Source organism: Peromyscus californicus, unplaced genomic scaffold (assembly GCF_007827085.1).
Source record: "Peromyscus californicus insignis strain IS unplaced genomic scaffold, ASM782708v3 Scaffold_8__1_contigs__length_139910024, whole genome shotgun sequence".
Taxonomy (NCBI): Eukaryota; Metazoa; Chordata; class Mammalia; order Rodentia; family Cricetidae; genus Peromyscus; species Peromyscus californicus.
In genome coordinates this window covers 106,816,845-106,835,999 of record NW_026294606.1, presented here as the reverse complement: position 1 = coordinate 106,835,999, position 19,155 = coordinate 106,816,845, and the positions used below count along the sequence as shown (strand labels likewise).

Below are 19,155 nucleotides of genomic sequence, written 5' to 3'. Positions count from 1 at the left end.
TGCAGTTATTCAAATTCTGGCATAATACAATCAATGTTCACATTTACATCTTTATAGAATTTATCTATATGTCTAATCCTGGCATTCTGTTGTTCCTTGGTCATATGACATTATAGTGGCTCTACATTAGCTAACTTCTAAGAGAGGGAGGTCCTAACACCTCATACTTTTTATCATCTTTCCACTCCATACTTTGCTTATCAATATGTCTCTATGTAGGGCAGTAGGGCAGAGTTGTATGCCACGTAATTGTCTGAGTGCACAGTGGGAAGAGCCTTGTAATCTAAACTGTGGCCAACTCCTCTAGCCCACTGGATCTTATTGACCTTTTTGAATTTACTTTGTTTTGAAAATCTTGTTCCACTGTAAGTACAGAGACAGATGTTTCAAGAATGTCTCATAGCCTCATAAAGAGACCTCTGGTTTCTTTATGTGTCACAACCTCCAAGGCGTAAGGAAGACCTTCAAGTAGATAAGGATATCTCCCTAAAAGTGGGGGAGAATACAATGTTCAGGACTTTCTTCAGTAAGCTTAGAAGCAGCATTCCTGGAGAAGGCATAAATGATTCATAAGGAATTTTCCATCAATCCAATATCCTCAAATTGTACAAATATTAAAAGGGCCCCAAGTATGTAACAAGTGGAAATGAAAACCAAAGGTGACATGGCAGCCATCATGTGGTTCAGCTTTGCTGGATCTTTGTCAAACAGCTGTGCTGGCTTTATGACTTCTGCCATTCCATTCAGATATGGCTGTGCCAGAGAGTCATCTCGACTTAGGCCTGAGATTCGACATGCCACTTGGTAGACTTCCTGACTGGCTGTATGCTGTGACCTGTGACCTCCTGCTTCTCCTTCTCCATGTGCATGGTGACACTGTCTAAGTGAGCAGAAGGAACTAGGGTCAGAGTTACTCAGTTCTGCAGAGTCAGAGGCTGAGCTTGTGGGAGAGACACATCAGGGAGGAGCTGGTGGAGATGACGATGAAATTGGGGGAAATGTGAGTCTCCTGATGCACACACCAAACCCACAGGATGGGCCCTGTGGTATATGGAGGGTCAGAGATGTGTAAGGGTACTATGTACTGAGGAGACTGCAGGCACAGAAGAATAGGAGGGACATGACCCTCCTCTGTGTGTGGTTGTGGCTACAGCTCCTAGTGAATGTGGATAATGACAATAATTCCTACATAATGCCTAATGGTTCTGAGCCTGTCACCTTGTTGACTAGAGAAGTGTCCTGTCAATATTCAAGAGAGCCAATGGACAAGATTTAAAGCCCTAGGAAATCCAGAAGGCTTCATCTCCACATTCAAGATCTGAACTGAGAGAACCCAGGTTATATTTCCCATGTACCACAGTGACAATGAGGTAGGAATTCCCAAAGGTCAACTGATGGCATCTCTCCACCTATAGGCCAGGACACAGCCAGTCCCATAAGGATAACACACACACACACACACACACACACACACACACAGGGCAGATGGGAGGAAGCCCTGTCCGTGTGAAAGACAATGATGTTGGTGTCCATATATTCTTGGGAATTCTCTTTGCCAAGCCACCTGTAGGACTCCCTGAGCTCCCTGAACCATGGGGTGGTGTGAGAGATGGGACCTCCTATCCGACCATGTAAGTTTTGGGGCCCAGGGGACTTCAGGCCTGAACTCTAGGCCACAATGCAATGCTTTCTCTATCTCAGCTCTATAGCAGCATTCTTTCCATGCTGAGGGCAGCCCCCCAGGCATTTTTCTGATGAATGTGCTAAGTATTAGAGAAAAACAACTGTGCCAGTCTCCTGGGTCACAGCTTGACATCTGTGAGGATTTAGCTACAGGTACTTCAGTAAGGAGCAGAGACTAAGGCCATTCTTCACAGTCACTGTGACCATCCATTGTCCAGGTGTCATTGACTAAGGAACAAGTACACATGCTTTCATCTGGAGACTATGTGGAAGAAGGAGGTACCTTGAGAGTCTGGAGTGAGATGAAGAATGTCTCACTCCCCTGTGGTATTGTCCATTCATTACTGTAGCTCCTATGTGGGCACAGAACCCCAATACCCATAGTATCCATAGTTCCCTACAAAAGCAACGTAGTGAAGTAAGATTTTACTCTGGGTCACAATCCCAGGTTATAATCACCATAGGTGGGAAACCACAGGGGCCGAAGTTCAAGGGAGCTGATCACATCACATCCCCAATGAGGAACAGAGCCTAAAGGAAACATATTGTTTGATGTTGGGTCATAGGTGCTGCAGTAGCAAGAGAAACTCACTAAGATGCCAAGCCTTCATTTTCTGAAGAAGCAGAGGGGTACAGTGTTTTTGGAAAAGACTAACACTCCACTAGCTCATTCCAGTTGCTTTATTCAAACACATGCAAGGTTAATTATGGCTTGGTTAAATATGGCAAGGTTAATTATGGCAAGGTTAAATCTGGCCCAAATGGATCAGGTCTTGGATGAGAGTGACCCTTTTCTGTTGGTGACATATCCACAGGAACCCCAACAGCAAGGGTGTACCCTACTGGCCTGAGTTGGTCCATAAGGAGCAGCACCTGCAACTGAACATTCAGCTTGCTGTGGACTGAGCCCTGAAGGCCAGAAAGCTGCAGTTCTAGATGAATACTCTGTCCCAGAAAATCTAGGAGCTAAAGGGGACTCAGGTCAAGCACACAGAGGTTTTTTTTTTTTTTGATAAAAACTGCTTTTAATATTGCTTCAACAGTCCCTCACACAACAGCAAACAATAGAAATGTTTATTCTAGGACCAGATATTACTTCCTGAGAAGCTGGTTCCTATAAGGCAGCTGGTCTTTACAATTCTTCTTAGGATTAGAGTTACAAGAAGTCAATCATTTCTACCCCCTTAAAAGAGGAAAGGTAAGTACAGGCAAAAGGAACTGTTTTAGCTAAGTTTGTAATACTCTCTAGTGTCAGAGCCTATGGACCATAGTAAAGCTTTTACTTTGCTTTTATATCTTCAGACCCTTCGGTATCCTTGACTTACTGATTCTTCTACCTTTGTGAACGGCTCATTCCAGTATTTACTAGGTGACCTGTATTACTAGTCCCAAATGTGGGCATTGCCTGTGGTGCTTCTGTTTGACCTTAAATCTATTCATACTCCCTTGGGCCTCTAAACATCTTTGACAATTCTTAGTTCTGGCCTAGATCACTCTGCTGAGCCCCACTACTCCCTATTTCCATCCATGTAGAAATACCCTCGGATGTCTTCAACTTACTAAACTGAGTGTGTTGTTTTCATTACCACAGCCCTCTCACTCCCATCCCCTCTAAAGCAGTCTCTAATGTTATCTAGCAACTTAGGTCAAAACTACAAACTGTATTCTGCTTCAGCCTGTGTTGAGATTACAGGTGTGAACCACCATACCTGGCTTGTACAAAGGATGTTAAGTGCAATCATGTTGAATTGTTTAATGAAACTGAATTAAAAAGAAATTCAGAAAAACCTGTAGATGTAACCAACCATCTTATTAAATAAGAAACACAGAGCCGATTCAAAGAAAGCCAAGAGGTCAGAACTATGAGCCTTACCCTTCCTACTTCAGCCAAGAGAGCTCTCCGAAAGGGAACTACTTCCTGTGTGTTTGTCTTTATAAAGACTGTCGGTTCTGCCTTCTCATTGGTTGTAAACCCATGGCTCATCACTGCCTGTCTGTAAAGACTTCCAGGTCTTCTATAGTTGGGATTGAGATTAAAGGCATGTGTCTCCAATGCTGGCTGTATCTTTTTACACACAGAGATCTACCTAGCTCTGTCGACCAAGTGCTGGGATTAAAGGCTTGCACCACCACCGCCACGCTCTTGCTATGGCTCTAATAGCACTGACCCCGGGCAAATTTATTTATTAACATACAATTAAAATCACATTTCAGTACAGTAAAATACCACCATAAAAACCTTTACGTTTGAACGTATCTTGTTCTTACAAAACTGCTAACTGGTAACTTTGCATGTTTAATATACTACTGCTGTCTGTAGTTCATGAGAAGTTAGGAATTACTATGCTTTACTAACTGGGTCGCCGCAGTATCAACCACAGAACTCTCAGGTTTTCATAGAGAAAGCAGAAAATAAAGAAAAATGACAACTGTGTCCAGTTTAATTACAAATAAGAAAAGGATCACCACGTGGCTACATCTCTTCATTCTCATGAATCTCCCCAACTCCCAGATCCTCTTGACCCTTTTTAAGTATAAATAACCATAGTTGGTTAGGTCAAAACCTGACCTTGATTTGGTCAAAAACATCCTTCAAAGATGTTGATTATAATTCAAAGAGAAAAGCCGGGCGGTGGTGGCCCACGCCTTTAATCCCAGCACTCGGGAGGCAGAGCCAGGCGAATCTCTGTGAGTTCGAGGCCAGCCTGGGCTACCAAGTGAGTTCCAGGAAAGGCGCAAAGCTACACAGAGAAACCCTGTCTCGAAAAACCAAAAAAAATAATAATAATAATAATAATTCAAAGAGATACAAAACTTAGCACCACCTCTGTAATATTAAAATAAAAACAAAACAAAAACCAACCAAACGACTTGATTTTTTAAAAACTCAAAATACGCATAGCTGCCTGAGGAGGAGATCTTGATCCTTTCACTAAACATATTCTTCTCCTATCCACAGGAGGACATCTGAACAGAAGTCAAAATGAATCCATTACTCATTTCCTCTCCGGCTCTTCTTGTGTCTTTTCTTAGAACTTTCAGGAGACTTGGAGTGACTCCTATGTCTGTGACTGCGGTGGTGACCTGGGGATTTAGAGCGGGATCTGTGTCGTCTGTCTCGGGACCTGCTTCGATGGCGTCGTGGACTCTTGCTCCTATGCCTTTCTCGGCGTGGAGAAGGGCTTCTTCTTTTGGGGGATCTACTTCGCCTCCTGGGAGACCGACTCCGACTCCTCCTGTAGCACAGTGCAGGAGAACGTCGTAGCTCCTCCAGGACTCTGTAGCTTCTTCGTCGATGACCAGGTGATGGTACTCTTTCCAGCTTCTCATCTTCTTCTTCCTCCTCTTCACTGGAGTCCACATCATCCATGTCCTCTTCTAGAGCACTAACTCGGGCCTCCAGTTGTTCAGCTAACTCCAGCACATAGCGTTTCTGTAGCCGGGGCAAAATGATATCACACACTCTCTCACTGTGCAGAAGTTCATCAATGAACTCATCTACGTGCATCAGTTCAAACTCCCCATTCCGGTTCTGGCTCTTGATTTTTCGATAGTCATTGTACAAAGGCTCCAAGTACTTGTAGCAATCCATTGCAGTTCCTGTCAGCCTCATGTAAAGTGCCCCCAACATCCGGACATACTTGAAATCTTCATTTTTTATGAACTCAACAATGATATCCTTCTCAGGTTGAATCTGAAGCATCTTCAAGGTTAAACACAGAAAAGGAGTTGGCTTTATGTTTCCACCGTAGACACCACCCACAAACTTCAACTCCATGGCTTTGTCAACTACAAGTTCAGCCGTAAGTCCAAAGCACTCTTCTTTCCAGTACTTTGATTCATAGATCCGTGTGCGAATGATCTTCTCCACCAGATACTGAGGGTTGGTGCCATGGATGCTGTGGGCATCCTTGAGCGTACGGTTCGCCATCTTAAAACGCTTTCGATTCTATTTCCCTCGGCTTCTTCAATACAAATCGTCACATCCAGGTTTTAAAAAAAGACATCCACAGGCGGAGGAAACCCTTTTAAGACCTGAAGGCCACCAGCTTGGAAACGGAAATTGCCGCTCTGAACCCTTTCTGGGGACTACCCAAGACTGGTCTCAGAGATGGCTGAGCACGTCAGGAGCCCTCGGTGGGCGTGGCGAGGCAGTTGAGAAAGCCAATGGGAACCAAGCTGTGGGCGGGGTCACGGCTGGTGGTGGGAAAAGTTTTCTCTGACTTCTATTCCTGCTGGGGCCTGTGCATGTGCTGGCGGGCTGTGGTGTGGCTGGGGCACCCGGGAGGGGTCTAGCTCAGACACTGGAGCGCTGTGGAGCAGCTCCCCGGACTGGAAGCAGTGGGAAGCACGGGGAATCCTCCAGCACTGGCAATCTTCAGCATGGTGAGTGCGGCTCCAGGCCCGCTGGGCGTTCTCCACTGACTCAGGGATTTCCATGTTCCACACACATGCACCCAGAGCCTGTTCAGTGGCGGGCACTCCCTCCTTAGTTCTTTTGTGTTTTTCCTAGCATGACACAGCCATGCCTTTCCCAGCCTCCTCTAATAATTAAAACTTCCTACTGTTACGCTGTAGCAGCTCCAATGCATTCCTGCCCAGTCTGTTATCCCAGCCATTAATGGCAGCTGTTCTCCCTACTCTCAGTGGTTTCTCCATGTATCCTGGGCTTCCTGTTGCTTCTTCTTGATATAAGACTTTTTTCACAGCTCAGCTGGTGTGCTGGTTAGAATGTGAATGACCCCTATAGACTCATATATTTGAGTGTTTGGTTCCTGGTTGGTGGACTGTTTAGGAGGCATGGTCTTTTTGGAGAAGGTATTTCAATGGGGATGGGGTTTAAGGTTTCAAAAACCCATGCCAGGCCCAGTTTAACTCTCTGGCTCCTGCTGGTGGATCAGGGTGCAATCTCTCAGCTGCAGCAAGAGGCCACAGCACCATGCCTGCCTGCTGCCATGCTGCTCACCAGGATCGTGGCACATGGACTCATCCTTTGAAAACTGTAAGGAAGCTCCCAATTAAATGATTTCTACTACAAGATGTCTTGGTCATGGTTTCTCTTCACAGCACTAGAACAATAACTGAGAGAGCTGGGGGAGGGGTGGAAACCATGTGCTTTGTTATTCACTGCACCTTCATTCAGAGACCCTCTGCTGGTAATTTCCAAGGCCATAGCAGATATGTGAAATAAAGATGCTGAGGTGCATTTCTATGGAAGGAGGTATGGAGTGAACAGGAGCAAGTGGAAGCGGGGAACAGAGGCTCAATTTTCATTGAAACATCTGCAATGAGACGTTCCTTCACACCCATTAATACAATCAGCCTTAGGAGCCATAATGCCAAGTGGTCGAAAAGATATGAAGACACTGGCACCCTCACATTTGTCTGGAGAAGATGCAAAATGACAGTCATGGAAGACAGTTTGGCATCTGCATTAAAAGTTAAACATGCATATGTTAAAAGATCAGCAGTTCTTCGCTGACGTCTTTAGCCCATTGAAAAGAAAATACTGCTCTCAAATACCTGTGTTTGAGATGTTCACAAGGACTTGATAGAGAGTAGTAGTTAAATTAGATCACTCAGGTGGTCCTGAACTGGGTAGTGGGTAAAATGTGTTGCCTGCATATAAGGAATGACACTGTAAAACAAGAGACAACAAGCTTGAATAGCTTGTACCTAATAGTAAGATGAGATACAAATGATTCCTTTTCAATCAGTATAATATAGTGCATCCCACCTCCTCACATGATTTTACAGACAATGGGAACCATTAGGTACAATTTGTGGCCAAAGAGAACGTTAACCTATGTGAGGCAGAGGTGTATGAATTGTGTCCCTTGAGAACCTCTGCAGTTCCCAGGAAAAAGGCACTTTCCCATGCCTTCTTATCCTCACACTGCTGGAGTTCACAAGGTGAACAGAGAGTCAGCAGGTCAGGACAGGGTGAGAGGGCACTCACTGTGCAGACAGTTTCAGGGAAGATGGAGATGAAAATGGGCATCTGATGCTTCCCACACTACCTTATGTCACAGTGGAAGAGTCTTCGAGACACAGGCGACGTGACATGTCAAGCACACTTGTGGCACAGACAAATAATTCCATTTCTGTGATAGCATACACAGAGATTTAAAATGTCTAAATTGTGGTCCTTTTCTTACCCCAGAACTAGAAAGCAGCTAGGTTGTTGCCAGGAAACATGGTTCAGACAATAGCCAGTGTAAAGGGGTGAGAAGGAACTGTTTTGAGTGACAGAAACCTCCTCACACTTCAATTGGACATGGTTACAATGTCTCATACATTTGCTCAAAACGACAAAGGTATTCATATAAATGGCTGGATTTGATCATCTATGGATCATTTTATAATGAAGCTCTTCAAAAATAATATGGCTACTGAAATTCTAAAGTGTCCTATGAGCCCCCTAAGCTCACACAGGGGTATTTGCAAATGGAGCTCAATAATGCCTTCAGACTGCAGTGGAAGCATCAGGCAGCCATCCTCCTGCACTCAGAGGAATTGCTCTTCCCTCTCCCAGCACCAAAGTCAGGCTGTGCTGTATCCTGTCTACCCCATGGAGTCCAGGGTAGAATATGCAAGAATCACCATTTTCATCTAATGACCCTAATAAACCTAGGCTGTGCAAGTTCTGATTTGAGTGAGGGTGGATGATGGACTTGAGGAATCATGTAACTATTCTCTGTCTCAGACTGGGATTGCCTTGGATGCTATGCACTCTTTAGACAGCTGTGGTGGTATTGTATTCTCCAAAATATTGTGCACCCTAATAAAGTTATCTGGGGTCAGAGAACAGACAGCCACTAGATACAGAGGCCAGAAAATAGTAGCACTCACCGCCTTTAATCCAAGCATTCCAGAGGGAGAAATCCATCTGGGATCTCTGTGAGTTCAAGGCCACATTGGAAACAGCCAGGCGTGGTGACACACGCCTTTAATCCCAAGAAGTGAGTCTTTAATCCCAGGGAGTGATGGCAAAAACAGAAAGATATATAAGGGGTGGAGACCAGAAACTAGAAGCATTTGGCTGGTTAAGCATTTGGCTGTTTAAGCGTTCAGGCTTTTGAGAAGCACAGTTCAGCTGAGAGCCATTGGGATGAGGACACAGAGGCTTCCAGTCTGAGGAGACAAGACCAGCTGAGGATCCTGCGAGGTGATATAGCTGTGACTTGTTCTGTCTCTCTGATCTACCAGCACTGACCCCAATAACTGGCCTCGGTTTTGATTTTATTAATAAGACCTTTTAAGATTCATGCTACAGACAGCCCTGATTCTTTCCACGACCAAAGGTGCAGGGAAGTGTCCAGCTAAGCCCTTCTGGCTCTTCTGGGTTTGTCATGTCCACAAGCTCCCATCTCCCTGGCACCTCACCTCACAGAGCATCATGTTTGGACACTGTAGAATCTGACAGACCTAAGTTTCAAATCAGCCTGGTGTTTCTGAGAGTTCTTCCCCCATCTGATCCACGTGGGTAAGCACCTTTTGTGACAACTGATGTGAAAAAGACCAGAGCAGCGCCATATACATGCATCAGAGGATTTTGCCTACATCTTTCCAAGGTCAAAAACTCAACCCTCTATCCTCAGTGAATTACTGCCTACATGACACACCTTGACATATGGATTCTCAGAATATGAAGCTCACTGAATCCACCATTGATGTCTGGCACTGTTACAGCTTTAGATAAAACTTGAAGATATGGCCCTACTTGAGGCATGGCACAATCATGACAATTCATTCACAAAGAGCAGCTGTCTCTGAAATGATTTTAGTGGAATGGTGTCCTTTCAGTCTGAGGGTGGATAAGCCTAGCCCAAGAAGGGGTTAGATTGTGACCAATACGTGAAAACCAAAGATTTGTGCACACATTTATCCTCTTTTTGATTTTTTTAGTTTTTTTTGAAGCAGAGCTGGCAATCTTTTTCATTTCCTGGGTGACCAATGAGTTTATTGGGGTGTGGTGTGAGGGTAACAGATGTTGCTTACAGCAGCATGGAAATCCCAAAGTCAACCCCAACCTGAGTGATGACTCAGAAGAGCTGAATCCCAAGAGATGTATGTGTGGTTTTCACATAGCTCAATAGATCCAAGAGTCTCCTCTTCCCAACAGTCCATTTTCAGATTTGGTATTTGAAAGAACAGATGTTTGCAGCACAGTGTTAAAGAGAGGCCCCCAAGGAGAGGACAAGACACACTCAAGCAAAGAGTCTTCCCTTTACAGTTGCCATGCATCTGGTTTTGGAGGCATCTGGAGTTACAAGCTAAGAACCCCTTCTCTGTTGGTGAATGGGATCACGTGTGGTTGCTGATGTGCACTGGATAGAAGTCCACCAGGAATGTAAACAAGGTTCACTGTCTTCCTAGTGGGGTTCCTAGAGCCTTGTATTATTACACCTGGCAGAGGAATAAAGCTGAATATGCTTAGGCCTGCAGCACAATGGAAGATCTTATAATACTCCCTTTTAAAAACATCTCTCTACAACAATAATGTTGTCTTGATGTAGATAATCTGCAAAGACATTAGTGTGTTGGAATTCTTTTTTTCCTCTAAGTTTTCTCTTAGTATATACTAATGATCCATAATAATGGGTTTCATTATGACATTTTCAAACATGTGAATGAGGTTTTAGTTCCTTTTCATTCCTCTACTACTCTTACTGTTCATCTTCTCCTTTTGGCTGTCAGCTGGTCACTCTTCTACTTTATTGTCTTTTAAATAGTTGTTGATCATCCAATCAGTTTGATTAGAGTAACTAATTGGATGAGGGTTTATTTACAGGAGTATGGGTGGTTTGCCAGTAGCAACATCACTAAAGGAAATGTCTCTTTCCTCCACAGTATCCATCACCCACTCAGAGATGCTGAGGAAGGGATGGACTTCCTGAGCCTATTGCCCCAGCAACCCTTCATTGCCTGAACATCCTCAGGATATTGTTGTATGAATAGATTCTTGCCAGATTTCCAGACTTCAGTTGGAGAGTCTCCTATTTCTTCTGCCTCAACATGAGTGCTGGATTATCAGACTTGTTCCACTATACCCTGCTCACACCTATCTTTTAAAGTAATCCTAGGGAGCATGTGTAAGAAAGACACTGTCACCTTGATGTCCCTGTGGATGAGTCAGATCTGGGTGTGATAGAAGAGGATGTGATACAACTCTGTGTCTTCTTACAGTTGTCTGTGGTTCAGAGTCCAGGTACCTGAACCAAAACTGTTCAGAAGAGCAATCATGAATGAGTGCACTAGATCTTGTTGACTATAATGCCAAGTGACTATTAGAACCCAGGAATCTACAGGTAAGGGTCTCAGGCTGAGGGAAGTACGGCTTCCTTAGAGTGTCTCTGACTAGGCAGGGGATGTGGCAGGAATTTGTGAGTTCAGAGTAGAATATCTAGGAAGAAGAGGCATGAAGGTTTGCTCACACACTCTGCCCTGGTACTCTCTTGGCTCAGTTTCTGGAAGGGCCTGAAGACTATGCTACAGGCTCAGACCACATACTCTTTGCCTTAGAAGCCAAGTTGCATCTTTGCCCAAGGTCAGACACATTGACGGGACTCTGGGCCTCTCCTTTCAGCACTGTGCTGTGAGACTGGAGAGCTCTAGTTCTGTTTTGGGACAGGAAACTTTCAGAATCCTTTTGAGGGCACCCGGGTAATTCTCTGACCAATGTGATAAGTCATAAGATCCTAATGATGTCTTAAAGGTGTTAGTAATTTCATTGTTATCCAAGGGTTCTCAGCACCAACCACCACAGTCTAACCACAGCCACACATAGAGAAGGGAAATGCCCCATTGGTCCCTCTGTTCCTGACCATCTGCCTTGTCTATCTGACCTCCAGGCCCAGCATTCATCAGAGTCCCTCACACTGTTCTACTCCTCGATGCTGAGTGTCCTTGAGCATCACTGACCTGTGTGTGCTGCAGGACCACCTGTGGGCTTTAGTTGCGGTATTATCCCTCACAGCTGTCTGTCATTACTCATATGCTCCTCCCTCCCTGATCCATTGCCTCCTGCCCTCTCAGTCTCTGACTCTGCAAAGGTTTGCAGCTCTGACCCTGTTCCCATCTTCCCCTTTCAGAGTCTCACACTGAACACACAAGATGAGAAGCAGAAACCAACAGGCTACATCCTTCAAAAAGTCAGGAAGTTAATCCAGTGGCATGATCAGTTAGCTCAGTGGTTCTCACCCTTTCTAATGCTGTGACCCTTTGAGGCAGTTGTGGTGACCCCCAACCATAAAATTATTGTGTTGCTGACAAGCAGAGAGCTTTCATGGGACTGACCTAGGCTCTCTCCATATATGTTACAGTTGTGTGACTTGGTCTTCCTGTGGGACTCCTAGCAGTGAGAGCAGGGGGTGTCTGACTCTGTTGCCTGCATTGAAGACCCATTCCTCCTGCAGGAATGCTTCATCTAAGCTTGGTGGAGGAGGGGATTCCCGGTCTCACTGCAGTATGATATACCAGGGCTGACTGAAATCCATGGGATGCCAGCTGGTGTTTGAAGAGAAAAGGTGGAGGAATGCATGGAGTGGAGGGTAGAGTAGGTGGGGAGGAATAGGGAAGAGAGGAGGGAGGGGAAGTTTTGGTTAGGATTTAAAAAACAAAAATTATTGTAATGCTACTTTATAAATGTAATTTTTCTACTGACATGAGTTGTAATGTACATATCTGATGTGTGGGATATGAGATACGGGACCCATGTGCAAGGATCATTTGACCCCCCTCCCCACAGAGGGGTCAGATTGAGAATGGCTCAGCTAGCTCCCTAGCCTGAGTTTGTGCTGCTGTGGGATGCATTGTGTTTCCCAATGGGAAGCAGTTGTGGGCCTCATCCAGGTAGGAATTTGTACTCAAAAGGTGTAGCTGGTAGCTTTATGGGGCCGAGGAAGATATTGTCACAGGAGACCTGCTCTAACCAGGCAGAGGTGAGAGAGTCTGTGCTTATCAGGCTCATAAAGCCACCTATCATTTTGCTTTTTTATTGCTCTCCCCTCTGGAAGGCACAGCATGGACTCTGAAGTCATTCTGAATATCAGTCACCCTCACCCCAAACCTCACCCCAAATCATGGTAACTCCCTTGTCACAGATCCAGCATGGGTGAAGGAGTGGGAAGCAGGAAGCAGAGGGCTACACTGGAGATTCTGGATCTCTAAGCAGGTGTGTGCAGAGGATCCCACAGATAGAGAAAACACAGATGGAGAAGGGCTTGGACATTTGAAATTTATACCCTGGGACTTAGGCCTGCAGATGCCCACCCCATGGACTGCTAATCTCCCTTGGGATTTTGTCTGCTATCTTTTGCTTTTCATTTGTTTCCTTTTAAGTTTCATTTCATTCATATAATTTTAACTTTCCTTTTTTGTTTCTCCAATGACACAATCATCTTTCAAATGTTTATTATTCAATCTCAATGAGACTGTGTGTGTGTGTTCTATAGCTTCTTTTGCTCTGGGTAGGAAATTTTATTCCATTGCAATAAAATAGTACAAATTATTTCAATTTTCTATATTTTTCAAACCCTGCTTTGTATCCTAATATATGACCTATATTGTAGAAACTCCCAGGACCTGCTGAAAAGAATGTGTATTCTGTAGTGTTTGGATGGAATTTTATATAGGTGTCTGTTAAGTCCATTTGTTCTATAATATCATTTTCATCATATTTTTTCTATGAATTTTTGTGTAATTACCTTAAGTGCCCATCTCCTATTCATCCCTCTTCCATTCTGTACCCACACTAGTGGCAAGCTCCCACTGAGATCAAATTTGGAGACATTTCCACCTGACAAACATTTTCAGGCCCTGTTTTTTCCAACACTGGAACTCTCCGGGCTCTCAGAACCGATGATAAAGCTGAGATACTGGCCCATGAACAGGAGTTTCAGAATCCTAGGGGACCCTGCCTGGATACAGAAAGAGTACAGGGTAAAGATTCTGAAGCAGCTCACTATGAATTCCTGGATGAGGCAGTAAGCAACCTCAGACTTTAGGGACGCCTGAGGACTGGCTAATCTTGCCTCCTTCTGTCTAGCCCTGAAGTCTAGTGCACCCACAGCCCCAAACAGTAGACTTTTCTCTTTAGTGGTTTGCAGTGTTCCCATTGGCAAGGTACAGCAATGGTTTCACTTGCCTCCTCTAATCAGTAAAGAACTCTATATTCAGTGTCTCCATCTATTCTCTCTCTGTTCCAGACAGAATTTTTGTGTTTTTAGCCCCTACTAGGAAAAGATGTTCTCTCTCTCTCTCTCTCTCTCTCTCTCTCTCTCTCTCTCTCTCTCTCTCTCTCTCCCTCTCTTTGTCTCTCCAACCTAAGGAATAACTGGGCTATGTAAGATTCCCTCAAGTTTAAAATTACAGAAGCAGTTTATTTATGTTACCTGGAAAACCTGGTGTGTTCTCTTAATCCTGGGAAGCTGTGTAGCATGACTTGGGGGAAGGTCCCCATGTGCTCTGTTACCCAGTGAGGCATCACTCAGAAGCCTTTTGTGGATGATGATGGAGACCATAGTAAATATGAAGAATGAAAAAGAGTCTCAAATCTGTGTATATTGGACAGTTGTATGTACATATTCATACGAGAGAGAGAGAAAGAGAGAGAGAGAGAGAAAGAGAGAGAGAGAGAGAGAGAGAGAGAGAGAGAGAGAGAGAGAGAGAGAGAGAGAGAGAGAGAGAGAGAGAAACTAAAAGTTCACAGATATGGTCTAGACATAGAAGCAGGTAGTCTCTCTGCAGATCTTCACCTCTCCCTTTTCTCCTCCAAATCCTGTCTCCTCAGCCTCATCCCCAGGTCTGCACTGGAACACCCGCTGCAGCCTCCCTTCCTCCCCCTGCACCCATCTCCAGGGGGTCCCACAGATCTTCCCTTATTAATGTCCCTATGCCCACATATTGCTTTGTTTCTGGACCCAAATGCAGCAGGCACTCTCTGGGAACCCACTCACAACTTAGACCAGGGAAGTAAGTAAGGTTATTGCAGATCTTCACCCCTCCCTCCATTCCTCCAAGTCCAATCCCACAGTGTAATCCTCAGCACTGAAGGAGATCTGCTGTGGCCTCATCCCATTCACTGTCCCCATTCCTGGAGGACTAACTAAAAACACTGCTTTCCTCACTCTTTGAACCCCTTCAGATGTACCCCCACCTCGAGTTCATCTCAATTCCTAATTTTCAGCTCCCAATCCTCACAAATACATTTTGCCTCAAACTCCCAGTGGCCAAACCTATTGAGTCCCAAAAGAATTTCCTGTGGCAACACACAGCTAACACACTCTCCTATGAATCAGAGAAGGCAACAGAAACCAAGGAATAAAATGTCCACCCAACAGAGAAAAGACAAGATAACAATACTAAGAACTACAATTTTCCCAAACCCAGATGCCTAGATGCCAGTGTAAACACAGAATCAACAACAGGCAGGATAAGATGTCTCCACCAGAGCCTAGCAACACTACAACAGCAGGCTCTAAATATTTCAACATAGCTGAAGCACATGAAAAATAGTCTGCAATTAATATGATAGATCCTTAAAGTAGAAATGAATAGATTCCTTAAAGAAATGTTAGGAAACACAAATAAACAGTGGAAAGAAATGAATAAAAGATGTCAAAACATGAAAGTGGAAAGAAAATCAATAAAGAAACACAAACTGAGAAAGATGTGGAAATGAAAAATTAGGAACTGAACATAATCCACAATCAAGCTTCACCAACAGAATACAAGAGATGGAAGAGAGAATCTCACACATGAAGACACAATAGAAGAAATGGATACATGATTAAAGGAAAGATTACATCTAAAAATCTCCTGGAACAAAACTTGTAGGAAATCTGGGACACTGGAAAGACCAAATCTAAGAATAATAGGATTAGAAGAAGAAGATACCCAGGACAAAGGCACAGAGAATGTATTCAACAAAACCATAGAAGGAAATTTCCATAACCTAAAGAAGATGATGTCTATCAAGGTCCAAGAGGCATACAAACCACCAAATAGACTGGATCAGAAAAGAAGTTCCCCTCAGCACATAGTAATAAAAACACTGAATGTACAGATCAAAGATGGAATACTAAAAGCCAAACAGGCAAAAGACCAAGTAATATATCAAGGTAGACCTATTAGAAATACACTTGACTTCTTAATGGAGACTCTAAAATCCAGAAGGGCCTAGGCAGATGTGCTGTAGAGAGTCTGAGACCACAGAGGCCAACCCATATTATTATACCTAGAAAAAGTTTCTATCACCAGAGATGGAGAAAATGAGACATGCCATGATAAAACCAAATTTAAACAATATCTATCTACAAATCCAGCCGTAAGGACAGTGTTAGAAGCAAAACTCCAACCTAAAGAGGAAAAGTACATTCAAGAAAATACAGGGATTAAGTAATCCAGGCAACAAATAGAACAGGAAAGTCAAAAGAAGAGAAACACACACACACACACACACACACACACACACACACACACACACACACTCACATACAGCATTACCACCAACAGCACTACCACCAATACCAACACCACCAACAGCAACAGCAACAGCAACAAAATAACAGGAATCAACAATCGTTGATCATTGCTGTCTCTCAACCTTAGTAGTTTCAATTCCCCAACAAAAAGACACAGATGAACAGAATGAATGGGAAAACAGGATTCATTCTTCTGCTGCATCCAAAAAAATACACCCTAACATCAAGGCTAGATATCACCTCCAGGTAAAATGTTGGAAAAAAGATTTTCCAAGCAAATAGAGCTAAGAAGCAAGCTAGTGTGGCCATTTTAATTACCGACAAAGCAAAGTTCAAATCTGCACACCTATGAACATATAATTTTTGACAAAGAAGCCAAAACTGTACAATGGAAAAAAGAAAGCATCTTCAACAAATGGTGCTGGCATACCTGGATGTCAACATGTAGAAGGCTGCAAATAGATCCATATCTGTCACTGTGCACAAAACTTAAGTCCAAGTGGATCAAAGACCTCAACATAAATCCAGCTACTCTGAATCTGCTAGAAGAGAAAGTAGGAAGTAGTCTTGAATGCATTGGCATAGGAGATCAACTTCCTAAATATAACACCAGTAGCACAGACACTGAGAGAATCAATCAATGGGACCTCTTGAAACTGAGAAGCTTTTGTAGAGCAAAGGATACGGTCAACAAGACAAAGCAACAGCCTACAGAATGGGAAAAGATCTTCACCAACCCCACATCTGAGAGAGGGCTGATATCCAGAATATATAAAGAACTCAAGAAATTAGACATCAAAATGCCCAACAGTCCAATTAAGAAATGGGCTATAGAGCTAAACAGAGAATTCTCAACAGAGGAAGCTCAAATGGCTGAAAGATATTTAAGGAATTGCTCAACATCCCTAATCATCATGGAAATGCAAATCAAAATGACTCTGAGATATCACCTTACATCTGTCAGAATGGCTAAGATCAAAAACACTGAAGACAGCTTATGCTGGAGAGGATGTGGAGCAAGGAGAACTCTTCTCAACATGTTGGTGGGAATGCAAGCTTGTACAGCCACTTTGGAAATCAATATGGCACTTTCTTAGAAAATTGAGAATCAATCTCCCCCAAGACCCAGCTATACCACTCTTGGGCATATTCCCAAGGAATGCCCAATCATACCGCAAGGACACATGCTCAGCTATGTTCATAGCAGCATTATTTGAAATAGCCAGAACCTGGAAACAACCTAGATGACCTTCGACTGAAGAATGGATAAAGAAAATGTGGTAATATATACAATGGAGTACTACTCAGCAGAGAAAAACAATGACATCATGAGGTTTGCAGACAAATAGATGGATCTAGAAAAAATCATCCTGAGTGAAATAACCCAGACTCAGAAAGACAAACATGGTATGTACTCACTCATAGGAGGATACTAGATGTAAGACAAAGGATGACTAGACTGCTACTCACAACTCCAGGGAGGCTACCTACAAAACAGGACCCTAAGAAAGACACAGGGATCGCCCAATGACAGAGAAATGGATGAGATCTAAATGAGCAAACTGGACGTGAAGGCGGTGGTAATGAAGGGCAAGGGTCGAGGGAAAGAGAGCTTAGGGGAGCGGGAGATCCCAGCTGGATGAAGAACAGAGAGGGAAAACAAGGAAAAGGAGACCATGATAAATGAAGACCCCATGGGAATAGGAAGAAGCAAAGTGCTAGAGAGGTCCCCAGAAATCCACAAAGATACCTCTACAATAGACACTGGCAGTGGTTGAGAGAAAGCCCGAAGTGATCTACTATGGTGATCGGATGGCCAAACACCCTAACTGTCATTCTAGAACTCTCATCCAATGACTGATGGAAGCAGATGCAGAGATCCACGGCCATGCCCCAGGTGGAGCTCTGGGAGTCCAATCAGCAAGAAAGAGGAGGAATTGTATGAGCGAGAATTGTTGAGACCATGATTGGAAAAAGCACAGGAACAAATAGCCAAACCAGTGGAAACACATGAACTATGAATCGATAGCTGAGGAGCCCCCAACTGGAATAGGCCCTCTGGATAAGTGAGACAGTTGATTAGCTTGAACGGTTTGGGAGGCCCCCAGGCAATGGGACCAGGACCTGTCCTTAGTGCATGAGCTGGCTGTTTGGAACCTGAAGCCTATGCAGGGACACTTTGCTCAGCCTGGGTGAAGGGAGGAGGGGACTGGACCTGCGTCGATTGAATCTGCCAGACTCAGCTGAATCCCCAGGGGAGTTCTTGCCCTGGAAGAGATGAGATTGGGGGGGTTGGCATTGGAGGAGGGAGGACATGGGAATCTGTGGTTGATATGTAAAATTAAATTAAATTGTAAAATATTTTTTTAAAAAATGAATCAGAAGAAATAGGGAAGGAAACTTCACACTCATCAAAGGAAAAATTCACCAGGAGAGCATTTCAATTCTTAGCATCTATGCCACAAACACCAGGACACACAAGTTTGGAAAAGAAACACTAATATAGCTGAAATCACATATTGACCCTCACACACTGATAGTGGGAGACTTCAAAACCCATTCTGGAAAATGGACAGACCATACAGACAAAACTAAACAGAGAAATGTGGAAGCTAAACAAGTTATAAACCAAATAGACCTAACAGATATTTACAGAACATTTCCCCTAAACACAAAGAATATACCTTCTTCTCAGCATCTCTTGACTTTCTCCAAAGTTGACCACATTTGGACACAAAGCAAGTCACAACAAATAGAAAAAAAAAGAAAGAAAGAATGCCCTGAATCCTATCTGACCACCATGGATTAAAGCTGGATATTAACAACAACAGAAACATAAAGAAACCAAACAACTCTCTACTGAATGAAAAAAGGGTCAAGACAGAATTCGGAAAGAAAATCTGAACTTATGGGACACAGTGAAGACAACTTCATGGCACTAAGTACCTACACACAAAAACTGGAACATCTTACACTAGTAACTCAG

The 19,155-nt window shown here is 43.8% G+C and overlaps 2 protein-coding genes across 2 annotated transcripts in view; one reads left to right on the top strand and one right to left on the bottom strand.

The window, feature by feature from the left end:
* The first annotated feature begins 794 nt into the window (after positions 1–794).
* Positions 795–19,155, top strand: part of LOC128104186 (acylcarnitine hydrolase-like) — a 145,024-nt gene continuing 126,663 nt past the window's right edge. Inside the window, exon 1 of the mRNA XM_052728981.1 lies at positions 795–870. Within this exon, the coding sequence (XP_052584941.1) occupies positions 795–870 (76 nt within the window). The remainder of the gene's footprint in view (positions 871–19,155) is intronic.
* Positions 4,662–5,614, bottom strand: LOC128104190 (pre-mRNA-splicing factor 38A-like). Its single transcript, XM_052728986.1, has one exon. It carries the CDS (start codon positions 5,612–5,614, stop codon positions 4,676–4,678), a length of 939 nt encoding a protein of 312 aa, XP_052584946.1. The 3' UTR covers positions 4,662–4,675.